General features: G+C 34.0%; 3 protein-coding genes across 6 annotated transcripts; 2 read left to right on the forward strand and 1 right to left on the reverse strand.

Moving 5' to 3' along the window:
- Positions 1-1,710: 1,710 nt before the first annotated feature.
- LOC143199528 (putative cytosolic Fe-S cluster assembly factor AGAP009023) lies at positions 1,711-4,200 on the reverse strand. The gene is made up of 7 exons (XM_076409410.1): positions 4,046-4,200; positions 3,723-3,821; positions 3,511-3,666; positions 2,940-3,447; positions 2,656-2,878; positions 2,044-2,201; positions 1,711-1,994 (listed from the first exon to the last, which is right to left on the reverse strand). Exons 1-7 carry the CDS (start codon positions 4,106-4,108, stop codon positions 1,753-1,755), a joined length of 1,449 nt encoding a protein of 482 aa, XP_076265525.1. The 5' UTR covers positions 4,109-4,200; the 3' UTR covers positions 1,711-1,752.
- A 701-nt stretch (positions 4,201-4,901) lies between these two features.
- On the forward strand, positions 4,902-11,234 carry LOC143199533 (aminoacylase-1). 4 transcript variants are annotated; one of them, XM_076409420.1, is made up of 8 exons: positions 4,902-4,951; positions 5,122-5,266; positions 5,556-5,725; positions 5,783-5,954; positions 6,016-6,162; positions 6,310-6,497; positions 6,658-6,887; positions 8,579-8,959. In XM_076409420.1, the coding sequence occupies exons 2-8, from the start codon at positions 5,164-5,166 to the stop codon at positions 8,796-8,798; spliced, it is 1,230 nt and encodes a 409-aa protein (XP_076265535.1). In that variant the 5' UTR covers positions 4,902-4,951; positions 5,122-5,163; the 3' UTR covers positions 8,799-8,959. The 4 variants fall into 4 exon arrangements, with proteins under 4 accessions (XP_076265535.1, XP_076265536.1, XP_076265532.1 ...); XM_076409421.1 differs by lacking the exon at positions 8,579-8,959 and adding an exon at positions 10,348-11,234 and having other exon boundaries at positions 4,913-4,951; positions 5,047-5,266; XM_076409417.1 differs by having other exon boundaries at positions 4,913-4,951; positions 5,047-5,266.
- Positions 11,235-11,794: 560 nt separating this feature from the next.
- Positions 11,795-19,151, forward strand: jumu (Forkhead box protein N4 jumeau). The gene is made up of 5 exons (XM_076409412.1): positions 11,795-11,932; positions 14,588-14,983; positions 15,046-15,718; positions 16,861-17,081; positions 17,139-19,151. Exons 2-5 carry the CDS (start codon positions 14,624-14,626, stop codon positions 17,286-17,288), a joined length of 1,404 nt encoding a protein of 467 aa, XP_076265527.1. The 5' UTR covers positions 11,795-11,932; positions 14,588-14,623; the 3' UTR covers positions 17,289-19,151.
- The last annotated feature ends 1,130 nt before the right edge of the window (positions 19,152-20,281 follow it).

Raw genomic sequence — 20,281 nt, forward strand, 5'->3', positions numbered from 1 at the left:
GACTGTATGAAGTTAAGAGTACCTTCTGGCTAACCAGTATGGTTGTTTAACTTTGAGTCTAATCTGGTCTGTTTTTTGTCTAACATGATGCTTCCAATTTAATCGATCATCGAGATGTATTTAGCTGATTATACTTAGGGAATCAGGCATCCTCCAAGTGACATAATTAGGTTTTTGTCATTTCGCCGCAACACAAAATTAACATGAACAGATTTGAAGCTATTATCCTTATATTAGTATTTTTCAGTCTCTAATATATATGTTGATCTTGTTGGTTGATACTTGTACTTTTTTTACAGCCGTAGAGATATATCTTTTGTCATGATCGTCTGCAAATGTTCCAAGTATCGTTTGTTAAAGTTTCTTTTGTTGTTGGAATATCAGCAGGGTATAGCAGATCCATGAGAGGTCCAGGTCGCTTTCTATACCGAGTAATCTTCATGTACTTCCTGACTTACATATTATTTGAAGCAACTCTGTTTCTATATCTTTAATATTTTGATTTGTCTGATTACTATTTCAATTAAATATTGTTTTGTCTGTAGCGTTTCTGGTTCTATGCCACATTCTTCTAGCTTCTCGTCTTTTATCAATTTCCTAATTACAATGGGATAATTTACTTCACAGTGTGATTTCTCTCTTGATGTTGGGGTAGCTTCCTTTACAGCAGATAGAATTTGTTCAATTATATTTCGGGTTTGCTTACGTTTAAACTGATTTGTTGCTACATTATAAGTCTAAACGTGTCCCAGTTTCTTTGTTGATCAGATGATAATTCGCACAAGTTCTCGACTTTTATTTCATTTAATGAAATGCCTTTCGAAATGTAAAAAATCCAATAGGTCTTACACTTTCGGGCCATTAAGTGGGTTGGCGCCCTGAATTATAATTATGGCTTTATTGTTAATATTAAATGCTGTGAGTAATTTGTTTTCTTTTCCTGGTGTTATTAATCATAAAGTTCAAGCTGTGTGTTCAACATTAAAGTCCCCCCAATAAAAAATCTTGGACATAATTTTAAAAATAAATCTAATTTTATATCTTGGTGGACCGTATATATATAGCTCCTATGTTTATTTCGGTGTCGTTCCTTTCAATGCTAATTATCATAGCCAGTATTTTTCCTTTTTGATCTCGTCATATTGGAAACCCTGTATATTTTGTTTTAGCTCTTCCGTCCCAAGCACGTTCGCTGGGATGTAATGTCCAGTGGTTATCATAACGACTCGTATTTTTATGTTTTTTTTTTTTGAAAAATGAGACTCCGATATGAGATATACTTAAGTGATTTGTTCTCAAAAATAATTTTAGTTCCCGGACTCGCTGATTAACCCGTTTGATTTCCACTCTATAATACTTAAGAATCTTAGGATTTTTATAACTGTTAACTAACTGAAATTGTGTCGAATTTCAGTTTGAAAAAGAATCAATGGATATTAATGTGTTTTGACAAAATTAACAAAAAGGAGTAGTATAGTTAGTAGATTTCCAAAATACCAAAAAAACTGCAGATGTGATAAAGTAATACTATAATAAAATTGTAAAAATTTATTTGAGCGAATCACTGTATAGTCGATAAAAGATATCAACCACTACCACTGCTAACAATTATTGAAGAAAAACAACTCACCAAATTGCCATCGAAATACATTGAAAAGATGATGAATAATTAATATTTCTAGGTAGGCGTGACTAAAGAAACAAAAACAATGAAACATTCTATTATTTATTTGTACAATTTCTTTAGTACTATCACCATTTAATATTCAAAGCGTTGAAGGACTTTTCCACCGCGTGGTATTGTGTATGTAAAACGGCATTGGATTTATCACTGTCCTGTCCGCCCAGCCACGTATCATATAAGTACATAACGCTATCATTTTCCCTTGGGGTAGCTACCGGTAGTTCTTTGTACATTTTTTCCAACACCTGCGTCATTTCCTTGGCCGATATCCCTTCCCTGGGTCTTACCTGAGCGCCTCCGTTCAAACATCCTAAATTGGCAATCAAAATTATCTTATTCGCGGTTTTTGATACGATTACCTGATGGGCACGCCATAACTTCCACGTAATGATACTGAGACTTGCCCCTTTTTAGTTTCTGCACGAGGTTCTGGATGTTCCTGAACCCGTTGGCGATGGCGAATCTTAGCAGGATTTTCCCCTCCTTTTCCAGAATCACCTCCCGGAAATCCTGGTTTCTGCAACACATAGTTCTGAGTCGATGCTATTAAAGGGATATTCTGGCTTAGGTTTTTTTTATTCATTCAAAACTGAGAATGTCTTCAAAAGGATTCTTGGACAGAATAGATTCAGTTGAAATTGCATTTTTTGTAACACGATACATTTTCAAAGAACACTTTGATTTTGAATGAATACTGTAATGTTGCCAGACTGCATAATTTGTATTCAGAAATGAGGAATATCTATTGTAGTAGTGTACACCGAAATATAAGCCTTATTTCAGACATAAGACCAAGTTTATCAATCAACTACTTAAAATATTAACTGATTATATTAATATTTTACATCATGACCAATTAATTTAATTAAGTTCTACCTATTTGACCTTCCTCAAAAATTCACTAATTTGCAAAGAAAATATGAGCAAACTGGCAATACCACGTACCCTTCAATTATAAGGACAAGCATTACCTTAACGTTTTATACTCTATATTATCACAGTCTTCGCCAAACAGTTCCCTTGCTGCACTTTTAAAAATATAATCGGCGTATCCACCTGAACCTGAGCCGATATGAGCTTGAACGTTTGGTGCTACGTCTTCGGTGTCGTTCTGCAACCATGGCTGAGAGAATTCCGAGTTGTCCAACCCTTCCAAGGGAATATTCGCAATTTGTAACATTTGTTCTAACTCAACTATAAATTTCAGGAATACATTACAACACGTGAATCATATTTTATCATCACAAAACCTTACTTGCCGTTATAACACAATCCACATCTCGGCTCTGAGTCTCATTATCAAAGAAATCCTGCCTAGCTGCCTCCAGTTTTTTATCGTAGCAAGGCATCACTGTTACATGATAAACAGATTTACTTCTCCCCACCCATTGTTTTATCAGGGACCCCATTATTTGTTGTGGGGACTTGGTAGATGAAATATAAGGCAATATATAGCTACCATGTGTCTTTTCAGCATAACAAACCCAGCCTGGGCAACTGGATGCCAGCATAGGAATCTGATTTTTCACCCCATCAGACTCAGTTGCCCGGTATCGCCTAATGAATTCTTTTTCAGCCTCAATAAGAGCAAAATCCTCAGCTATTTTCATGTCAACCACCATATCAGCACCTAACATTTTAAAATAGGTTGCTAGTTTAGCAGCACAATTATTTGGTGTTAAATTATATTTATACGCTAAAGACAATATAGGTTGAATTGAGACTGAAACTATAATGAATTTCACATCCTCTATTTGACCAAGCTGGAAAAAGCAATATATTTTAATACAACAATGAGATATGCACATGTTACCAATGTTACTCACAAATTTAAAACGTTTGTTTTCATCAAATACCCTCAAAAGTTCATCCTGACTTTGTTGAGTAACTAATACACTTTCCGCTGATGTAATACAACCAGAACATGCCAAGCAATCTGCTAAAGTTATTTCTACCTTTTCCAGTTTTTGGTAACTACCATCCTTAAAATTTATATACCAATATTACTTTTATATATCAAATAATACATCATAATTACTTGTTCCATCTGAAAATAGGATCCATCTTCCTGGATTTTTATTTTGGACCCAGTACCACTAGTTGTGTTTTTCTTAATCTCAACTGGTTTAACACATTCCTAAAAAATCGAAAAGAATTGAAATACATATAGAGTATAACTTTTTAGAAAATATACAATATGATCATGCATCTTATTCTTATTAAATAATTTATATAACACAATAATTTATTTTAACATTATTATTCAGTAACTAATATTTGACATGGATTTACATTAATTACACAGCAATATTATCTAATTAACAAAAATATGTTAATCAATCTCTTTTAATGATTACGCACTTGTGAAGGGGTAATAAAATCGTCTAAATCTGTCAATTGTAAAACACCACTAAACCTCGACATTTTTGTTTTTCAAATACATATATTTTGTTAAAATACAAACTTTTACTTTAATAAAAATATTTATAACCTTAAAATAAAATTCTGAAGATATAGACTACCATACATACATGATCTTATTTAAAATCTACACTAGTGAAAATAAAATTTTCCTATTCATGTGAAATTAATTGTATATATGTATAATGATAATTATTGTTAAAAAAAAATGCAATTCTTGTTATTTTTAATAAGTATAATTATGAAGGAGGAATGTTTTTTTATCAGTTTAAAGGACAATAACATGTTTGTTACCACAATAATAAGCAAAGTGAAAATACCATAAGAGATATGGGCCACAAAACAAAAGTATTATTGAATAATTGTTAACAGGGATAAACCAATCTTATAATCTTGGGTATACCAAGTGAGCTAGGTTTTTTTAGAGATTCTATTACAGAGATTCTATTATTATTATTATTATTATTATTTTATTTTTTTGATTAGGATAATTCATTCTATTTTATTGTTCTAAATCTGAATATATAATTTTAATATATTTTGAGAAAATGTTTGTGCAAGCTTGGATTATAAAAAAAAGTACTTAAAAATACAAGAGTGAATTATTTTTAGTATTCATTTAGTATAATTTCCTATATTAAATAACAGTATTGTCGAGATTAAAGTAGGTAAATATGTTAAACCCAACAGTAAAAATTATATTTTTTTTCAAATACACACTGTAATAACAACCGCTGATAATATGATTTGTATAACAAAGGGGGACTTTAAAAGGAAAATAACTTTCATCCTTATTTTTCAGTATAAAATCGCATTCGGTTGGATCACCAGTGCTATATTATTCAGGTACGCTTTTTTGTTTTTTTTTACGTTTTAACATATACAGATACATTTATTAAACAAGATAAAAGAAATATGCACACAATTTCAAATAATTGCAGTGTGTATCGCACTCTTCTTCTATAAATAAAAAAGCACCCAATCGACGGCGATCACCTGTCAGGTTGTCATTTCAGTACGCTGAGAAGCCAGTCTTGTATACAACGCACGCTTTCAAAATGCCAATATCAGCTGATCAAAAGCAAGCGTTAGATTCCCAGGCAGTGAGCAACTTTCAAGAATATTTGCAAATTCCTAGTGTTCACCCTAATATTAATTATGGTAAGTGTTTCAATTTTATTGTTTTATGTCGTTGTACTCAGAATTTTAATGAATTACTATACACATTATGCGACAGTGTAAATAGCACGCCACGGTTTTGTCATTTAAGTTTTGTATCACCCCAGACATATTAATCTTTACGTTTCAGTCAATATTTACTTGATTTTTTCGGTTATTGTTATAATTATAATACTATCTAATGCTAGTATTAATATGGTTGATTAATATTAAATTATTTCTCCCATAAAAAGTAACTAGTCATTAGTGTACAGTTTTTAAAATATTTTAGATGCTTGTATTAAATTTTTGCGGGCCCAAGCACAGAGTTTGGATTTGCCCATTAAAATTACATCGGTTGTACCGGGTAAACCAATAGCAATAATAACATGGAAGGGTACAGAACCCTTTTTACCAAGTATCCTATTGAATAGCCACATGGATGTGGTTCCTGTTTTTGAGGTATATTGTTTGATATAGTTTGTGAATTTTTCAATAATTATACTGTTATTATACAAGGAAAAATGGAAGTACAAGCCATTCAGCGCCCATATTGATGAAAAGGGTGACATTTATGCCAGGGGCACTCAGGATATGAAATGTGTAGGTATTCAATACCTGGAGGCAATTAGGAGACTAAAATTGGATGGCGTTCAACTGAAGAGAACTGTGCATGTATCATTTGTGCCAGGTATTATAATAAAATGCTTTTTATTATCTGTTAGGGAGTAATTAATAAACATTTGGTATAGATGAAGAGATTGGTGGCGTTGATGGAATGAAGAAGTTTGTGCATACTGATGAATTCAAAAAATTAAATGTGTGTTTTGCCTTGGATGAAGGTATGGCTAGTCCGACTGAAACATTTGCATTATTTTATGGGGAGAGGAACATTTGGCGTAAGTACCTTTATTAAAGTATAACCATTAAAACTTTATTTTTGTCACAAGAGTGTCATTTTAACATTATTTAAGCTATATATTGTGAAGTATTGAAACTTTATTCCTAATATTAGAAATATTTAGAAAAATCATGATTTGATTTAGATTTAATAATTCATTGCCCTGGAACACCCGGTCATGGATCACTCTTATTACCTGACACAGCCGGAGAGAAAGTGTCTTATATTTTGAACAAGTTTTTCGAATTTCGCAAGGAACAAGTTAAGAAACTGGCGTCAAACCCGGATCTGACCCTTGGTGATGTAACAACCGTCAATCTAACCCAAATAGAGGTACTGTATTGAGTATCACGTTAGTAGTTTGATCAGATACGTCATTTTTTGATATTTAACATTTTGATAATTACATTATATTATAAATGTATTTCATGATAGTTTAAAAACATTTATTGTGTCAAGAGGTTCATCAAACAATATTAACATCGAATTTTAGGGGGGTGTACAGTCCAATGTAGTTCCACCAGAGCTGGTTATAACCATAGACTGTCGCATAGCCCCAACAGTCGATAATGCCAAGTGGGAAGATCAGATAAACCAGTGGTGCAAGGAAGCTGGGAAAGATGTGTGGATTGAATGGGAACAGAAAGAACCTCAAGTACCGGCAACCAAATTAGACGCTTCTAATCCTTATTGGTTGGCATTTAAAGAAGCTACAGATCAACTGTAAGTATATAAATTTTTTTTTGGTTCCATTCGAGTTGTGTCAGAATCTCAGCAACGGATAGTAAAAAAATTGGCATCATGATATTTTTCTAAAAAATAAAGCATTGTATTAACCCAAGTTTTTATCTGCATTTTGCATGTCCATCATCTGATTATTAAATTAATAAAAACTGGGTTGTGAATACATTAACTCTGCATGGGAATATTTTAATGTTGATTGTGTTTTGTTTTGTTACTGGTATCTTTGATTTCGGCGATTTTTTTATCTTTATTAGGGAGTTATATTTTCTTTTTGAATTAAGGGGAGAAAATTGTTCGCCTTCTTGAAAAGCTTATTTTATTCAATCCGTTCGGTCTATTGGTTTTGATCTACATGGTTCGATCTTTGTATTGGTGATTTAGACAATGATTTGAACGTAGGTGGAAACAAATATGTTTTAATCAATCCGTAATTCTTGAAAATGTAGGTGGTAGGAATTGTTTTAGCCAACATAATCGTCACTGTCTTGTTAAATACTCTTGTCTTGGAATGGCCATTCAAGCATCTTTATAATCACCTTCGGACGAATAGTCATAAATTGGTACGAAATGTTTTTTAACCAATCGTCAAGCAATGGAGAAAGGTCTCCTCATTTTAGAACTTTGTAGAGAGCTATAGTTTTTCGGTACATTCGTCACTTCTTGTCTCCTATGGAGGCATTTTCACGATTTGGCATTTTTTTTTCATTAAAAAATATATAGATGAATAGACCTGATACTTTTTTTCATATTCCTAACATATATTTTTCACTGAATTCACACCCCTAAGCTTTTTAACTGTCAACTCCACTTTTCCCAAGAGCTCTTTGTCTTTTCTAATCCTCTGAATCTGTTTGAACAAAAGAAGTACACATAAGTATTGTGGAAGGGTGGTTGCCTCACAGCCTCCTTTCTTTCATGGAATTGCTCTGACTAGTTCCCTCTCTTTTTATGTATAACATTTAATGACTCCGTACATATGTAACATTTAGGCTTTCCTCCTAACAATATCATGATATTTTATGTGATAATGTTTGTTTGCTTGTTTTTATATTTATTTTAAAATTTGTTAATTTGTAGATGTGTTTTTTACTGATTGTTTTTTTTTATCACAGAAGGGGTTTAGGACATTGAAATATTATATTAGCTCAAAAAATAATATAACTTAGTAATATTAGTTAATCCATAATTTCGATACTGTACAAACTGGAATATTCTCATATATTATAGCATATTAAGCATATTGTAATGGCGATGGTTGAAGAAACAAATACTGTAGCATGCTGCATTGAAATATCGATCAACAAAAAAAAGATGTTCTAAAATGTAAGTTGTCAACTTCTAAAGAATGCAATTTATTTGAATAGAAACCTCACGGGAACTTTCTTATGCTTTATTTTGAGCTTTATCGCATAATTAACAATATCGCACCATCAGGATCACGGGCAATAGAGCATTTTCACTAATTGATCTTGTTCATCAGTTCACTGCTACATAGTTTTTTAGAAGCAGAGTTATTCAGCTCCATGCATCGCTTCAACATTAAGATGAACGTCCAGACAGTTGGCTTTTGTGACTTCCGTTCTTGTTATATTATTTGTTGGTCTATAAGATCTGTTGTGCGTCCACGCGTCCGCAGGCGATTTTAACGGCACCATCAACCTTATTTCTAGCGATCTGAAATTGAAGGCGCAGATATTCCCTGGCGGGACCGATTGCCGTTTCGTACGGGACGTTGGGATACCAGCCATCGGATTTTCCCCGATTAACAATACCCCCGTTCTGTTGCACGACCACGACGAGTACCTAAACAAGGGCGTGTTTCTGCACGGCATCGAGATATACGAAAAGATTTTAAAGGCCGTCGCCAACTTTGATGACAGGACAGGGTAGAATGTTCCGTGACGTGTATGCACGGAAGAGTGCCTTATATAAAATCAAAACAGCAAAGAACATAATATAAGCGTCAATATACAAACAGTAATGTTATAATTATAGATGAAACCCCTCAAAATGCATTTGTTATGAAAATAAAAACTTTTATTTTGAGTTAATCACATTTTTTATTTTGTTTTTGATATCATCATCGTATTTTTTTCACACGAAACGTCTTCAACCGCGAGTAATATTGCATGCACTTGTTAGCGTTACCCCAGTGTTGCTCGATGTTCGTCTAGATATAATTCATTAGTAAGTATTCAAATTGTTGTTAGACTCGGTTACAGATTGTGCTTGGTACTTATGTTCTCGTAGTTTAGCATCCATTCGGTTGTCGTTAATATCTTGGTTATAATCAGTGATATCGAGCTTTATACATCAACACTAATTATTTGCTTTAATATAAGTTGTTTCGTATTGTCACAGCAATTTTTTCCTGGTTATTGTGATCGAGAAATAGTGTCAATAAGGAATGTTCTTTGAGGGTTGATTTACGTGAAGCCATTCCACTCAAGAATTCTGAACATTGCGACTAGAATTAGATCGTAGAGGGCTGTTTCAGCAATCTAATTAAACTGTTCTATGGGGGATTTCACTGAAGAGATCAAGACCTTTACACTACAATCAAAACTACTATTTTTCGATCACAGTAGCCATGCCAACGAATATGTTTTACTGTTGTGTATAGGAAAAAACTGAAGTGTCTTAATATCACCTCAATCGAAAGCCGTAAGACTGCATAGTGTTTGATTTTATTTGACTCAACCGCAGATGCCCGAAGAAATGTTGAAATATTTATAGTTTTTTATTTATCTCGAAGAATATGCGTGTTGCTGAGAATCATATGATTAGAGCGTCAATTTTATTCATATTAGATATGTTTAAGAAATAACGGAAATTTTATTTTATTTCTTAATAAATTTTGAAAAAAAGAAAGTGTCACTCCCTTAAAAAAGTCCTTATTATAGCTAGATATTCTTCCATTTTCCAAAACACTCTTGGGGCACGTTTGATATAGCTTTGAGCTTTTTCTGTGACTTTTAATTTGCCTATGCTTGAAGAATGACGGTTGAAAACATTCACAGTCGCAAACATTGAGGCTGGGGCATGATTTCAATGTTATTTGTTATCAAAGTGTCTCGAATAAACAATGAAGAGTTATCCAGGCGCGTTATGGTGACGCAAAAGCTTGTAAAAAAACTAATACCAAATTCACTGGAAGCCACGTTTAACGTTTCTAAGACATGTATAGTCGATGAGAAATCGCCAACTTCCCCAAAAAATGTGTCATTCTTTCTTTCACTAGCTGATAAAAAAGTTAATATGCCGAAAAATGTTTAGATACTTTCAAAACTTCCAGCGAAATGATAAGATTCCCGTTATTTGTTTAACCACTTTCCCGATATTTGTCGTAATGTTGTTCCTTTACGAGAACCAATGGAAAGAAGTTGTTTAGATTCGACATGACGAAGTTACAAATGAAAAGTTTCCGTTTTTATTTCAGGGGGATTAAGATAAAGCCGGTGTTGTGCCCGGGTGGTACCGATGCGAGGTTCGTGCGGGAATTTGCGCCGGCACTAGGGTTCTCGCCTCTAAATTTTACAGAGGTTCGGCTCCATGAACACAACGAGTACGTCAACAGGGACGTGTTTCTCAAGGGCGTGGAAATATATGTCGCTATCATTTCCAGCTTGGCTAATGTCAGTGTCAACGTCTAGATGGCGATGACAAGGGAGGCGTATTTATTTATATTTCTTGGTGTTTTTCGTTTTTGGTTTGACAGTTTTTGGGTGCGTCTCTCTACATTTTTTTAACCTTTAAGTTAGTTGTCCAACATTTGTTTTATCTTTAACAGTTTACATGCTAAATTCAAACCGGTTTCTTTTATCTATTTATATTTCAGTGTTTGTTTAGTGTCTTTTTATGTTTTTAACGTAGCGTATAATTATTTATATTGCACATTACAGGGTAATAGTTAATTTATATATTTTGGTAACTTTATACCACTATAAAATGTTTGTACTGACCTCTATTTAACATAAATATACAGTTCTTTAATGTAATGATATGGGCTGTGACTCATGATAATACCAATATTTAATTCATTTTCATTATATCAACTTTATTATGACATTAAAATAATCTCTGGCCAATGTAAAAATATTTTTATATACATTTTTTGCACACCCTATATATTTACTTCAGTCACGTAGGCCATTTCCATTGTGCTCGCTAACATTCCCGGAGAAGGTAAGGTAGGTAGCATTTAGCACTTTCGTGTTTCCGAATATTCGCGGAAACCTGGGAACAAGGCGCCTTTTTTACGTTTACGATTAATAAAATAAATGTTACAATAATAAAAACCCTCAATAAACTGATTTATTCTCCCAATTATCAACTTCATTGTCCTACCTTCCTCCCCCCGACCGTCTAAAAATGGAATCGACCATGTTTATTGATTTTTTCAACTGTTTATGATTGTTAAAAATCGAAATTTCCGAAAAGTTTTGATAAAATCTGTGCTTTTTATAGAAATGTACTCTGTTTTCAGTCCCGGCACGGCTTTTTGGACGATATCTACTAGTGAATAGATGGCAAATAATACTAATTAACCGCCATGTTTGAATAATGATTGAACAGAACTTCCCGGCAAAATAAAACTTATCTAACTTTTCAGCATTCGTGAAAGCAATCGGAGTAATATTACTAAGAAATGATTATAGGAAAAGTATCCTTGAAAAATAGCAAAAAATATGTAGCTCTTTATTAGATTCGATATAATTATGTTTCCGAAATAATGCAGGTTAAATTAAACATCTCCTAACATTGCCATGTGCCTCCGTCTCGACATTTTCTACCGACCGCTCGGCATTTTTACCAGCCAATGGGCTTAGCGCGGGAAACCCTCGTGACTTCAGCCGGCCAATGGCGCGGCACAGATTTGAATTCCCTCTTCGTTCTTCATGTGTTGTACGACTTTTGTATACATTCGTCGGGTGGATAGTGCTGTCAGTGTTAAAAATGTATTTATGTTCAATTTTATTGGAATAATAAGTAGACAGAACAAAATAAGTATCATAATTAATATTGTAAGTATTAACTTATTTTTATATAACTCTTTATTAAGGTATTTCTGTTAGGAAAGTCGTAATACCGACAAAAATTCATTTTTATTGTCGGGGAGTTCATAATGGACTCGTCCTAACGTCGAATCCCGCTCTTTTGTGTAAGCGCATGGTTTATTCTTACTGACAAGATGAAATTGCGGATATTAGGAAAGTTAGATCTAGTGTTAAATACCCATTATGTATTATAAACGGATTAGAATGTTCATTTACGAAACAATTAATCGCGTTGAATTAAAAATATCCGCCGGGTAAAATCTTCCATAGTTTCTATTAAGTTTTGTGACAGTATACCTCTAACAGATAATTCTACGTATATTATTCGTGTGAATACGCCTGCAAAACGCTTTTTTTTTCTTTTAAAAGTAAACAGTGTGATTTTAATTCTTCTACATGGCGGGAAAAACATTGTTGCCACGTCAGGGTCAAAAAAGCCGTGCCATGTTCATTCATTAAGGTTTCATTGCTCCCAAATCCCGCCATTTTTCTCGTGTCTGGTCGGATGTTTCATGTTTGGATTGCTTCATGTTGTGTTTATTGAATACGATCTATATTTAGGCGAGCATAAAACATATTATTACATCATACAAAACGAGAATATTGCGGTCGATTAAAGATAAAATGTTTCGAAAGTATTTTTATAATAAATTACGGGATAACGATTACATGTCGTTTAATTTTTTTAACTGACTTCTCTCGGATAATGATCAAGAAAATACAAGGGGATATTTAATAGGGCATAATAATGCCTTTTTATTCATACTTAAGTATACCGTAGCCAGAAACCTCCGTTGAAAGTTGCAATAGAATTAAGTGGAGTAATGCAACGTTGTCGGTTGTATTTGGGTGTAGAATTTAAAAGGTAGCCGGAAGATGAAGTTTGGTGATACGGTACAAGTATCCTTTTAATTAATTTACGCCATAATTCCTAGACAAGTACAATGCATAGGCTTTAATTTTTTTTAAGAGATAACTTATATTATTTATTATTGTTCATTGTCGCAGGACACAGTCTTTGGTGGCCTTTATAATCGTAATAAAATCGAATTTATTGCCGGTTTATAAGGACATGGTTTACTAGAGGAATGTAATTATTAATTGAATTGAATTTTCCAAGGTTATACGTCCTGATTTAACGATTTAAAAGTTTCCCTGTGCGTTTTTAAGTTAACCGACAAAGAAACGGTGCACAATTTGACAACGTCGCCATTTTTAAAACACCGATCGGCCATCTGCCGCTGTACAGTCGCGTCAAGAAAACAAACATATCGAATTCGCTCGAATGATTCCGAGCGGTCCAGCCCGTACGATTTTCCGTCTACCTGTTTTCGCTCATGCCGTTCCGTATTGCATTTGTTATCGAGGTTTATTTATATTTTAGAAAAAAAAGATAGCAGGCCCACGGGGCCGTAGATATTATGTTATGCTTTTCTTTGTTACGTTATCGGATCCAGAGAAACTGAAAAAAATCGCACGATTTTTAGGATTGTAAGATTACCAGTCGTCTATACCATGTCCCAAATAATGTTGACTTTTTAAATTCTACCTTAAATTATTTTATCATCTGTAATTATTATGGGAAAATTTTTATTTAAAGTAATAATAAAATTATCAATAAAACTTCCAATATTATCAGTTTGTAATGTTAATAAAAGACATGATAAGTTTGTTTAAAGTTATTTTATTTGATACTAAAAAGTTTCACTGGTACCTAGAAACAAAAAAAAGATGCTGATCATTCTTTAATTTTTGAATTAATTATATTTTTGTCGTCATGATAGTTGAAGACAAAAAATAATAAATAATCTGTGCTATATGGTGAATGCGCTAAAAAAATTAAACGCACTTTTAAAGTTGTAATGGAGTAGCTAAAAAAAATTGCGTTGACCAACGAGTTGGCGAGTTTTAGATGAACTTTATTAATTTTTCTATAAAATTTTTTCTGCAATATTCTAGTGGAGACTCCACCAAATTATCATTAATCTTTTCATATTGGATTAAATCTCTTGCTCGGTAGTTTTGTCACTATTTGCTCATTGTTCAAACATTTCCCGGTTATTATAATCAACTCAGTAGTCGCGTGCTTATTAGTGCACGAATATTATAAAATATATATTATATTTAGATACAAAACATGATGAGTTTGTTTAATGTAATTTTTATTCGATATTAAAAAAAATTCACTTTACCACTTGGGGGTAAAAGATGAGTTCCCTTTTTGATGCCAAGTATTTGAAGAAGACAAAAATAATTAATAATCAGTACTATATGGTGAATGCGCTAATTTTTTTAAATACTTTAAAAAACAAAGAAGCCTTTTAAAGTTGCAGTGGAGTATCTAAACATTTTTGGGTTTATCAAGAAGGCAACCACTGAATTGCCTTAATTTTGCCATATAATTTTCTCTCCAATATACCATTGGTGACACCACCAAATTATCATTAAACTCTCTCGGTAATTTATTCTTTGTTCTGGCATTCCATCTGGCATCAACAACTGAATTAATTATACCATAAGGTACATCGCGTAGAAATTACTGTAGTTTAGATTATATTTATGGGGAAATACATTTTTGTTTAAATGAAATAAATACGTTTTTTTTTTTTTTTTCGTTTTCAGTGCTGCTGTGTTCACCGGTCAAGTTAACGTCTCAAAATGTCTGCGGCCATGGATATGCTTTTAACCGCGACAGACTCACTTCCCTTCCCTGACGTCCTGGACATCGACATCAAGTCGGAGATCGACACGTTGGTCGGAGGTCACACCGATTTCTCCGGCTTCAGCTTCAACAACTTGGAACCGTTGGAGTTCGAGGACGACATCAAGTGGTTCAATTCGAACTCGAACCACTCCATCCTGGACTTCACCGGCGATGACGCGCCGACCATGGTCAACCCCAACGCCGTCATGCCGATCATGTCGCTGGCTTCGGGCATAGGCAGGAGTCCGTCGCCCTCGCTGGGACAGAGCCACCTCACGTTCTCTCCTTCGCTGATTAAGATCACGTCGCTCAAAGTACGTTTTTAGATCACGTAAGGTAACGACGGTTTGATTGATGTTTTTCGTTTTTACTTCAGTCCGATAACTCATCCGTGAAAAAGGACCTCCTCAACAGACTGGAGGGCATCGAGAGCGTACCGAAGAAGCCGGCGCCACCCCCCGTCATCAAAACCATAACTAAAGTGACCCCCATCCTGGCGAAGCCCCCGTTAAAGCCTATCACCGTGAAGACAACCCACTCGAACCCCACGATCGTGATCAGGAACCCGTCAAAACAGGTCACGGCACCGTTAATTACGCAAATGGGTAACATCACCACCATCCGGACACTGCCCACCCACGCGTTCTCCCACGCCGTCCAGAGGAAGACCGTCGCCGTGCCCAAGCCGGTGGACCGGACGGAGGACCAGCGGACGTACCCGAAGCCGGCCTACAGTTACTCCTGCCTGATCGCGATGGCGCTGAAAAACAGCAGAACCGGCAGTCTTCCCGTGTCCGAGATATACAATTTCATGTGCAAGCACTTCCCGTACTTCAAGACCGCCCCCAACGGCTGGAAGAACTCCGTCAGGCACAACCTCTCCCTCAACAAATGTTTCGAAAAGATCGAGAAGCCCGCGCTGAACGGAACCCAGAGGAAGGGATGCCTGTGGGCCATGAACCCGGCCAAGATCAACAAGATGGACGAGGAGGTGCAGAAGTGGTCGAGGAAGGATCCCAACGCTATCAGGAAAGCCATGGTTAATCCAGGTACGTAACAGCCTTGAGCTTTGGGGGAAGTTTCCTCTTTTTTAATTCAAAAATTTCTAAATTTGCCATTCACCTATCAGAAGCGCTGCTGAACATTTACGTCACCGTAACCGCCTCACATTTAAACTTTTTAGCGCGCTTTGATTTTATTTGAATCGTTAATTTACAAAATCTGTGTTTACACAAGAAGTTATCAAGTTTTGTCTATGAATTATTCAATTGGATACCTGCTTGGTTTTTTTTACTTTGCTTGATTTCAATTACAACATTTGGTTCATACATTCTCTGTACATAAGTATTATTTGAAATGTTTAAAATTTCTGTTTCCCATAACACACATACCAGGCTTCAAAAACTTGATAAAAGCACAATTTTCAATCATAAATGTGTCAATTACCCTTAACCTGGTGAAGTATAGCCGATCGAACCATTTGATGTACAAGAAACCCGATATTCGATATTGGTCTTTTGTAATCTAACCATGATGGGATTTTATTGATACTTGTTGAAGGCTTGGATTTAACTAATATTTTGCTTTAAATTTTGAGGATATATGGCCAGTGGTGAACAATAGTGAATGTTCAGTGAGTTCAGTAAGAAGCCCGTTTTCTTCTGTCTACTTTGCATTCGAAACTTTCTAGAAACATATACTGACTTCATGCAGACTTATACGACTAAAGTGGTCATATTATATTGAATATAATTCTCTATATTAACCTTAAATGTTACCATTAGTGTTATTTACGTCTATAATATGTTAATTACACTCTAGATATAATTAAAGGCAATTAAAATAGAAATAGTTACATTAGAATTATATTCCTGTGAATAAACTAGCTGGCTCCCGCCTTGAAAGATTTTTCTGTCTTGGAACGAAAATACACAGGATTTTTAGTAGTGCATAATTAAATTAAGGTGCTGTAGCACTATTGATGCACGATAGAATGTCTAATTTTAAAGCAAAATTATTAAAATAATAAATAAGACCTGTGTCGTAAGGTAAATGTAAATTTTTTTTCAAATCGATTGTTTTGCAGAAATAACTATATATATATATATAGAATTGTCATAAAGTGGTTTTTCAAAAAGTCTAATAGAGACTATAGCGTATTCGATTCTTTATCGATAAGTTATGTTTGCAGAACACTTGGAATCACTCGAACGTGGCGAATTGAAGTTCTCCTGCTCCTACGATGACGAAAACGACAATTTCGGCGATTCCTGCGGATCGGCAGAGAGTGGCGAAGGTTCGGATTCGGACGAGGAGGTCCAGGAGGAGGTGGAGGAACAGGATATCGATATAGAAGGGGGTCAGTTTCACTACATCCAACTACGCGGCGGGGACATCGAGGAATATGAGGAGGTACGAGTGTTCCGGACGCCATTTCGACCGACGTTCATTCGTTTATTTTCATTTCAGGTGACGGAGTATCGACATTACGAGGACGAGATCGAGGAGGACAAGAAACTGCTGCGAGTACAGATGGCTCTCGCGCAGAAGGAGCTGTTAGAGTACGAGAAAACGATGAATAACAAGAGAAGGCGGACGTACATAGTACAAGAACATTAATTGGTACGTAGTTACTAATTTGTATTTTGTATTGAATTGTAACATGTAATATATAGTGTAGGAAGATTTTTCTTGTAAAAATGTTTCATTTTGTTACAAACGATCAGATCGAGGGTGAAAGTGCGGATGTTGTTAGCTGTCGATGTTTTGGAAAGCTTGTTTGTTACAACTTTGATAAATAAATGTGATTTTTTGGAAGAAATCTGTGGTAGTTTGGTTTGATTTATTAACGATGTTCATCTCTTACGATCAGAACCTTTTGGCTTCTTAAGTTTGCCCGAACAGCTTCACTCACAATCAATCGTCCAAAAGCTTTTCAAAAGATCTGTTGTGCTGTCTCGAAACCAGATTAGTTGTGAACGTTTTCCAAGTTCTGCTAATGTATGATACAAAAAGAAAATTCGATCCGCGATAGCAATTCATAGCTGTGTAAGAATGGTGATAATGTTGTACATACGTGTATAAGAAGTTTTGTGTAGATGTTTAGGACTAACATTTGTATTTTAACGCGGAACTATCAAGACTGCCAATGTTAAATCAGTGCGCACCTCAAGTTTTGGTTTGACCTGTTGATTTGGTCGATTGGAGAAGTTGAATTTGCTGAATTCTCGCACGGTTTCCCCTCGTCCTTCGTATCAACAACGCAGTGACTTATTGGAATTCAGCCAGTTCGATTCACGTATGCCTATAGCGTATTCACATTTCGTTTACGTCCAATTATGAACAAAAATTAAGTATTCATTTAAAACGAGAAGGCCAATTTTTTTCATTTTCAACTCTGGAACGTGTCATTTGTTTTTTTCTCTCCCAAAGTATCAGGTTTTATTATTCTTGATTAATGTGCTAAGAAATATATTTTAAGCCCTTAATAATTGCATAGTGTACATTGCAATACAACTACTTGTGTTAAAACGAACTGGATTTTGTATCACGTTGGCCTAGTATAGACGTGTCTTTACAAATAACTGTCAAATTATCAATCTGGCGTCATGACAGCTTGTTTTTTGTTTTGAACGTAAACGGAGTGATTCGATAGGTGCCTTCAGAGCAGAAATCATTTTATGTTCGTAGAAGTGACGGGACCATACGTATAGATCTAGTTTTATGGAGTTTTTATTTTTGAAAATCATCTATGTGATACTGCAGTATTGTGAGTTGCATTCGTTCGTGCCGTAAATGGTACGAAAGAATGCAGACGGATTAAAAGAGAAATAGAATCGAATGTTATTTTAAAAATGACTGATTATTTTTAACGTATGTATGTTGTTTTTATTAACGGTTTCAGATAAGGTGAGTAGTTGAATTTTTTCTTTCGTTCAGCAGCATAACCAGTCAGTTTTCAATTAGCTATTCTTTTAAGGTTTGAGGTTTTCCATTAATTATTAAGTCGTTATTATATCGCCGAATGCCCGATTAGGTAATAATAGTTTCAACGTAATATAAGGTGTGTTTATGTACGTTTTTTAATAATATTATAGGCCATTATTATACGATATTCATTAGAGAAATTATCTGTTTAATTTTATAAACTGGAAGAGTCATCATTTCGCTTTCCTCCCCCGGGAAGTATCTGATGACTTTTCCTCGGAATTTTTCCATCATTTTCGAGAATTGTCTTCAAGTATTCACCTTATTTTGGAATTCGTTAAGTAGTCCATCTAAAAGATACCCTTCTCGGTTTTAGTACATCTCTAACGTTATGGTTCCCCTAGGTTGTATTAGAATCGCCCGATTTTTTATATGGATTACTTAAAATATTATTTTTTATTATTAAATATGTTTTAATTTTTAACGTCGCTGTAAGGTCAATGTACAAACTGTAATGTTAAGGCAATTTTACTTAATAAAATGTGATTTTTTATATGAAGGTGTTTTATTTATTTATTTAATTTTGTTATTTAATATTTACATTTGTTATAAAAATGCACTTGAGTGCATAAAGCTGGGAAAATAGAAATTAGCGTTGGGAACTATCGACTGAAAACAGTTGATAGTCGCAAAACAGTCGATAGTCAAAAAACTAGCGACTGAAAATAGTAATTACTATTTTCAATCAAATGCACGGTTCGACTGTTTTTTTTTCAATTCGTGATGTCACACGAAGATGTACGAATCATTACCTGTATAAATTGTTAGAGGAAAGGATGGAAATAATTGCTTGGAGCAGTTAATTTTATATGTGATTATATTTTCCAACGTTGGTATAAGCGAGACGGAGATATATAAATACCCTCACGAAGTAATTTAAAAAAAGAAAGGGAAAACAAGAATTACTGAATACTATAATAATAATAATACATAAAATGTAATTTGTAATTTAATTTTAAACGAAGCAGAATTACTTTTATATTTGAATGTTCTGTGGATCTGTAAAAAGGAGTGGAATAATACCTCTCAAATGTTTTATTGTATTTAATGTTTTAATTGTTATTTTTAAATAATATACTGTAGTAAATATAGACAATACAATAGAACTTATATAAAATTTAGAAACTAAAGATGTACAATAACCATAAATACTATATAAAAATTAAACATATGCCTAATCTTAGAAAAAAACTGATCCATGACGTAATTAAAAATGATCTGAATGAAATGATATAAATGCTTTATTTACTGTTGAACGGAAATATTTTTTAACAAAAATCGAGAGAGTAATCGAAATATTACACCTATTATTGCCATAAAAACAGTCAAAATATTTTACTATTTATCATTCCCAATGTTAATCTTTTTATCCTATATTCCTTTCTATCCTTTATATTAACAATCTTAAAAAATATCGTACCAAAATGCTATAATATTAATATACAATATATTGTTATTTACAAGTAAACTATCAAAAAAATCATAAAACTACGACGACTACGAGCCAGAACATTAACATTAATGACATCGCTGTGTTTTTCAATATGTTTTTTTGCTATTTTTAGTTATTTGTTTTCAAGTATATCAAATAAACGGTTTTTGAAAACACAGATAATACAGAATAC

This window comes from Rhynchophorus ferrugineus, unplaced genomic scaffold (genome assembly GCF_030347505.1).
Source record: "Rhynchophorus ferrugineus isolate W39M unplaced genomic scaffold, kcgeb_rfMv2 rfM7, whole genome shotgun sequence".
In the NCBI taxonomy this organism is placed as follows: domain Eukaryota; kingdom Metazoa; phylum Arthropoda; class Insecta; order Coleoptera; family Curculionidae; genus Rhynchophorus; species Rhynchophorus ferrugineus.

Bases quoted from the DNA above. Each gene is read 5' to 3' on its own strand.
- LOC143199528 (XM_076409410.1), bottom strand. From the start codon at position 4,108: ATGTCGAGGTTTAGTGGTGTTTTACAATTGACAGATTTAGACGATTTT. The intron at 3,448-3,510 runs GTGAGTAACATT...TGCTTTTTCCAG, and splicing joins AAAACAAACGTTTTAAATTT to CTTGGTCAAATAGAGGATGT. The intron at 2,879-2,939 runs GTAAGGTTTTGT...TGAAATTTATAG, and splicing joins GGATTGTGTTATAACGGCAA to TTGAGTTAGAACAAATGTTA.
- LOC143199533 (XM_076409420.1), top strand. From the start codon at position 5,164: ATGCCAATATCAGCTGATCAAAAGCAAGCGTTAGATTCCCAGGCAGTG. The intron at 5,267-5,555 runs GTAAGTGTTTCA...AAAATATTTTAG, and splicing joins TCACCCTAATATTAATTATG to ATGCTTGTATTAAATTTTTG. The intron at 6,498-6,657 runs GTACTGTATTGA...ATCGAATTTTAG, and splicing joins TCAATCTAACCCAAATAGAG to GGGGGTGTACAGTCCAATGT.
- jumu (XM_076409412.1), top strand. From the start codon at position 14,624: ATGTCTGCGGCCATGGATATGCTTTTAACCGCGACAGACTCACTTCCC. The intron at 15,719-16,860 runs GTACGTAACAGC...TTATGTTTGCAG, and splicing joins GAAAGCCATGGTTAATCCAG to AACACTTGGAATCACTCGAA. The intron at 17,082-17,138 runs GTACGAGTGTTC...TTTTCATTTCAG, and splicing joins ACATCGAGGAATATGAGGAG to GTGACGGAGTATCGACATTA.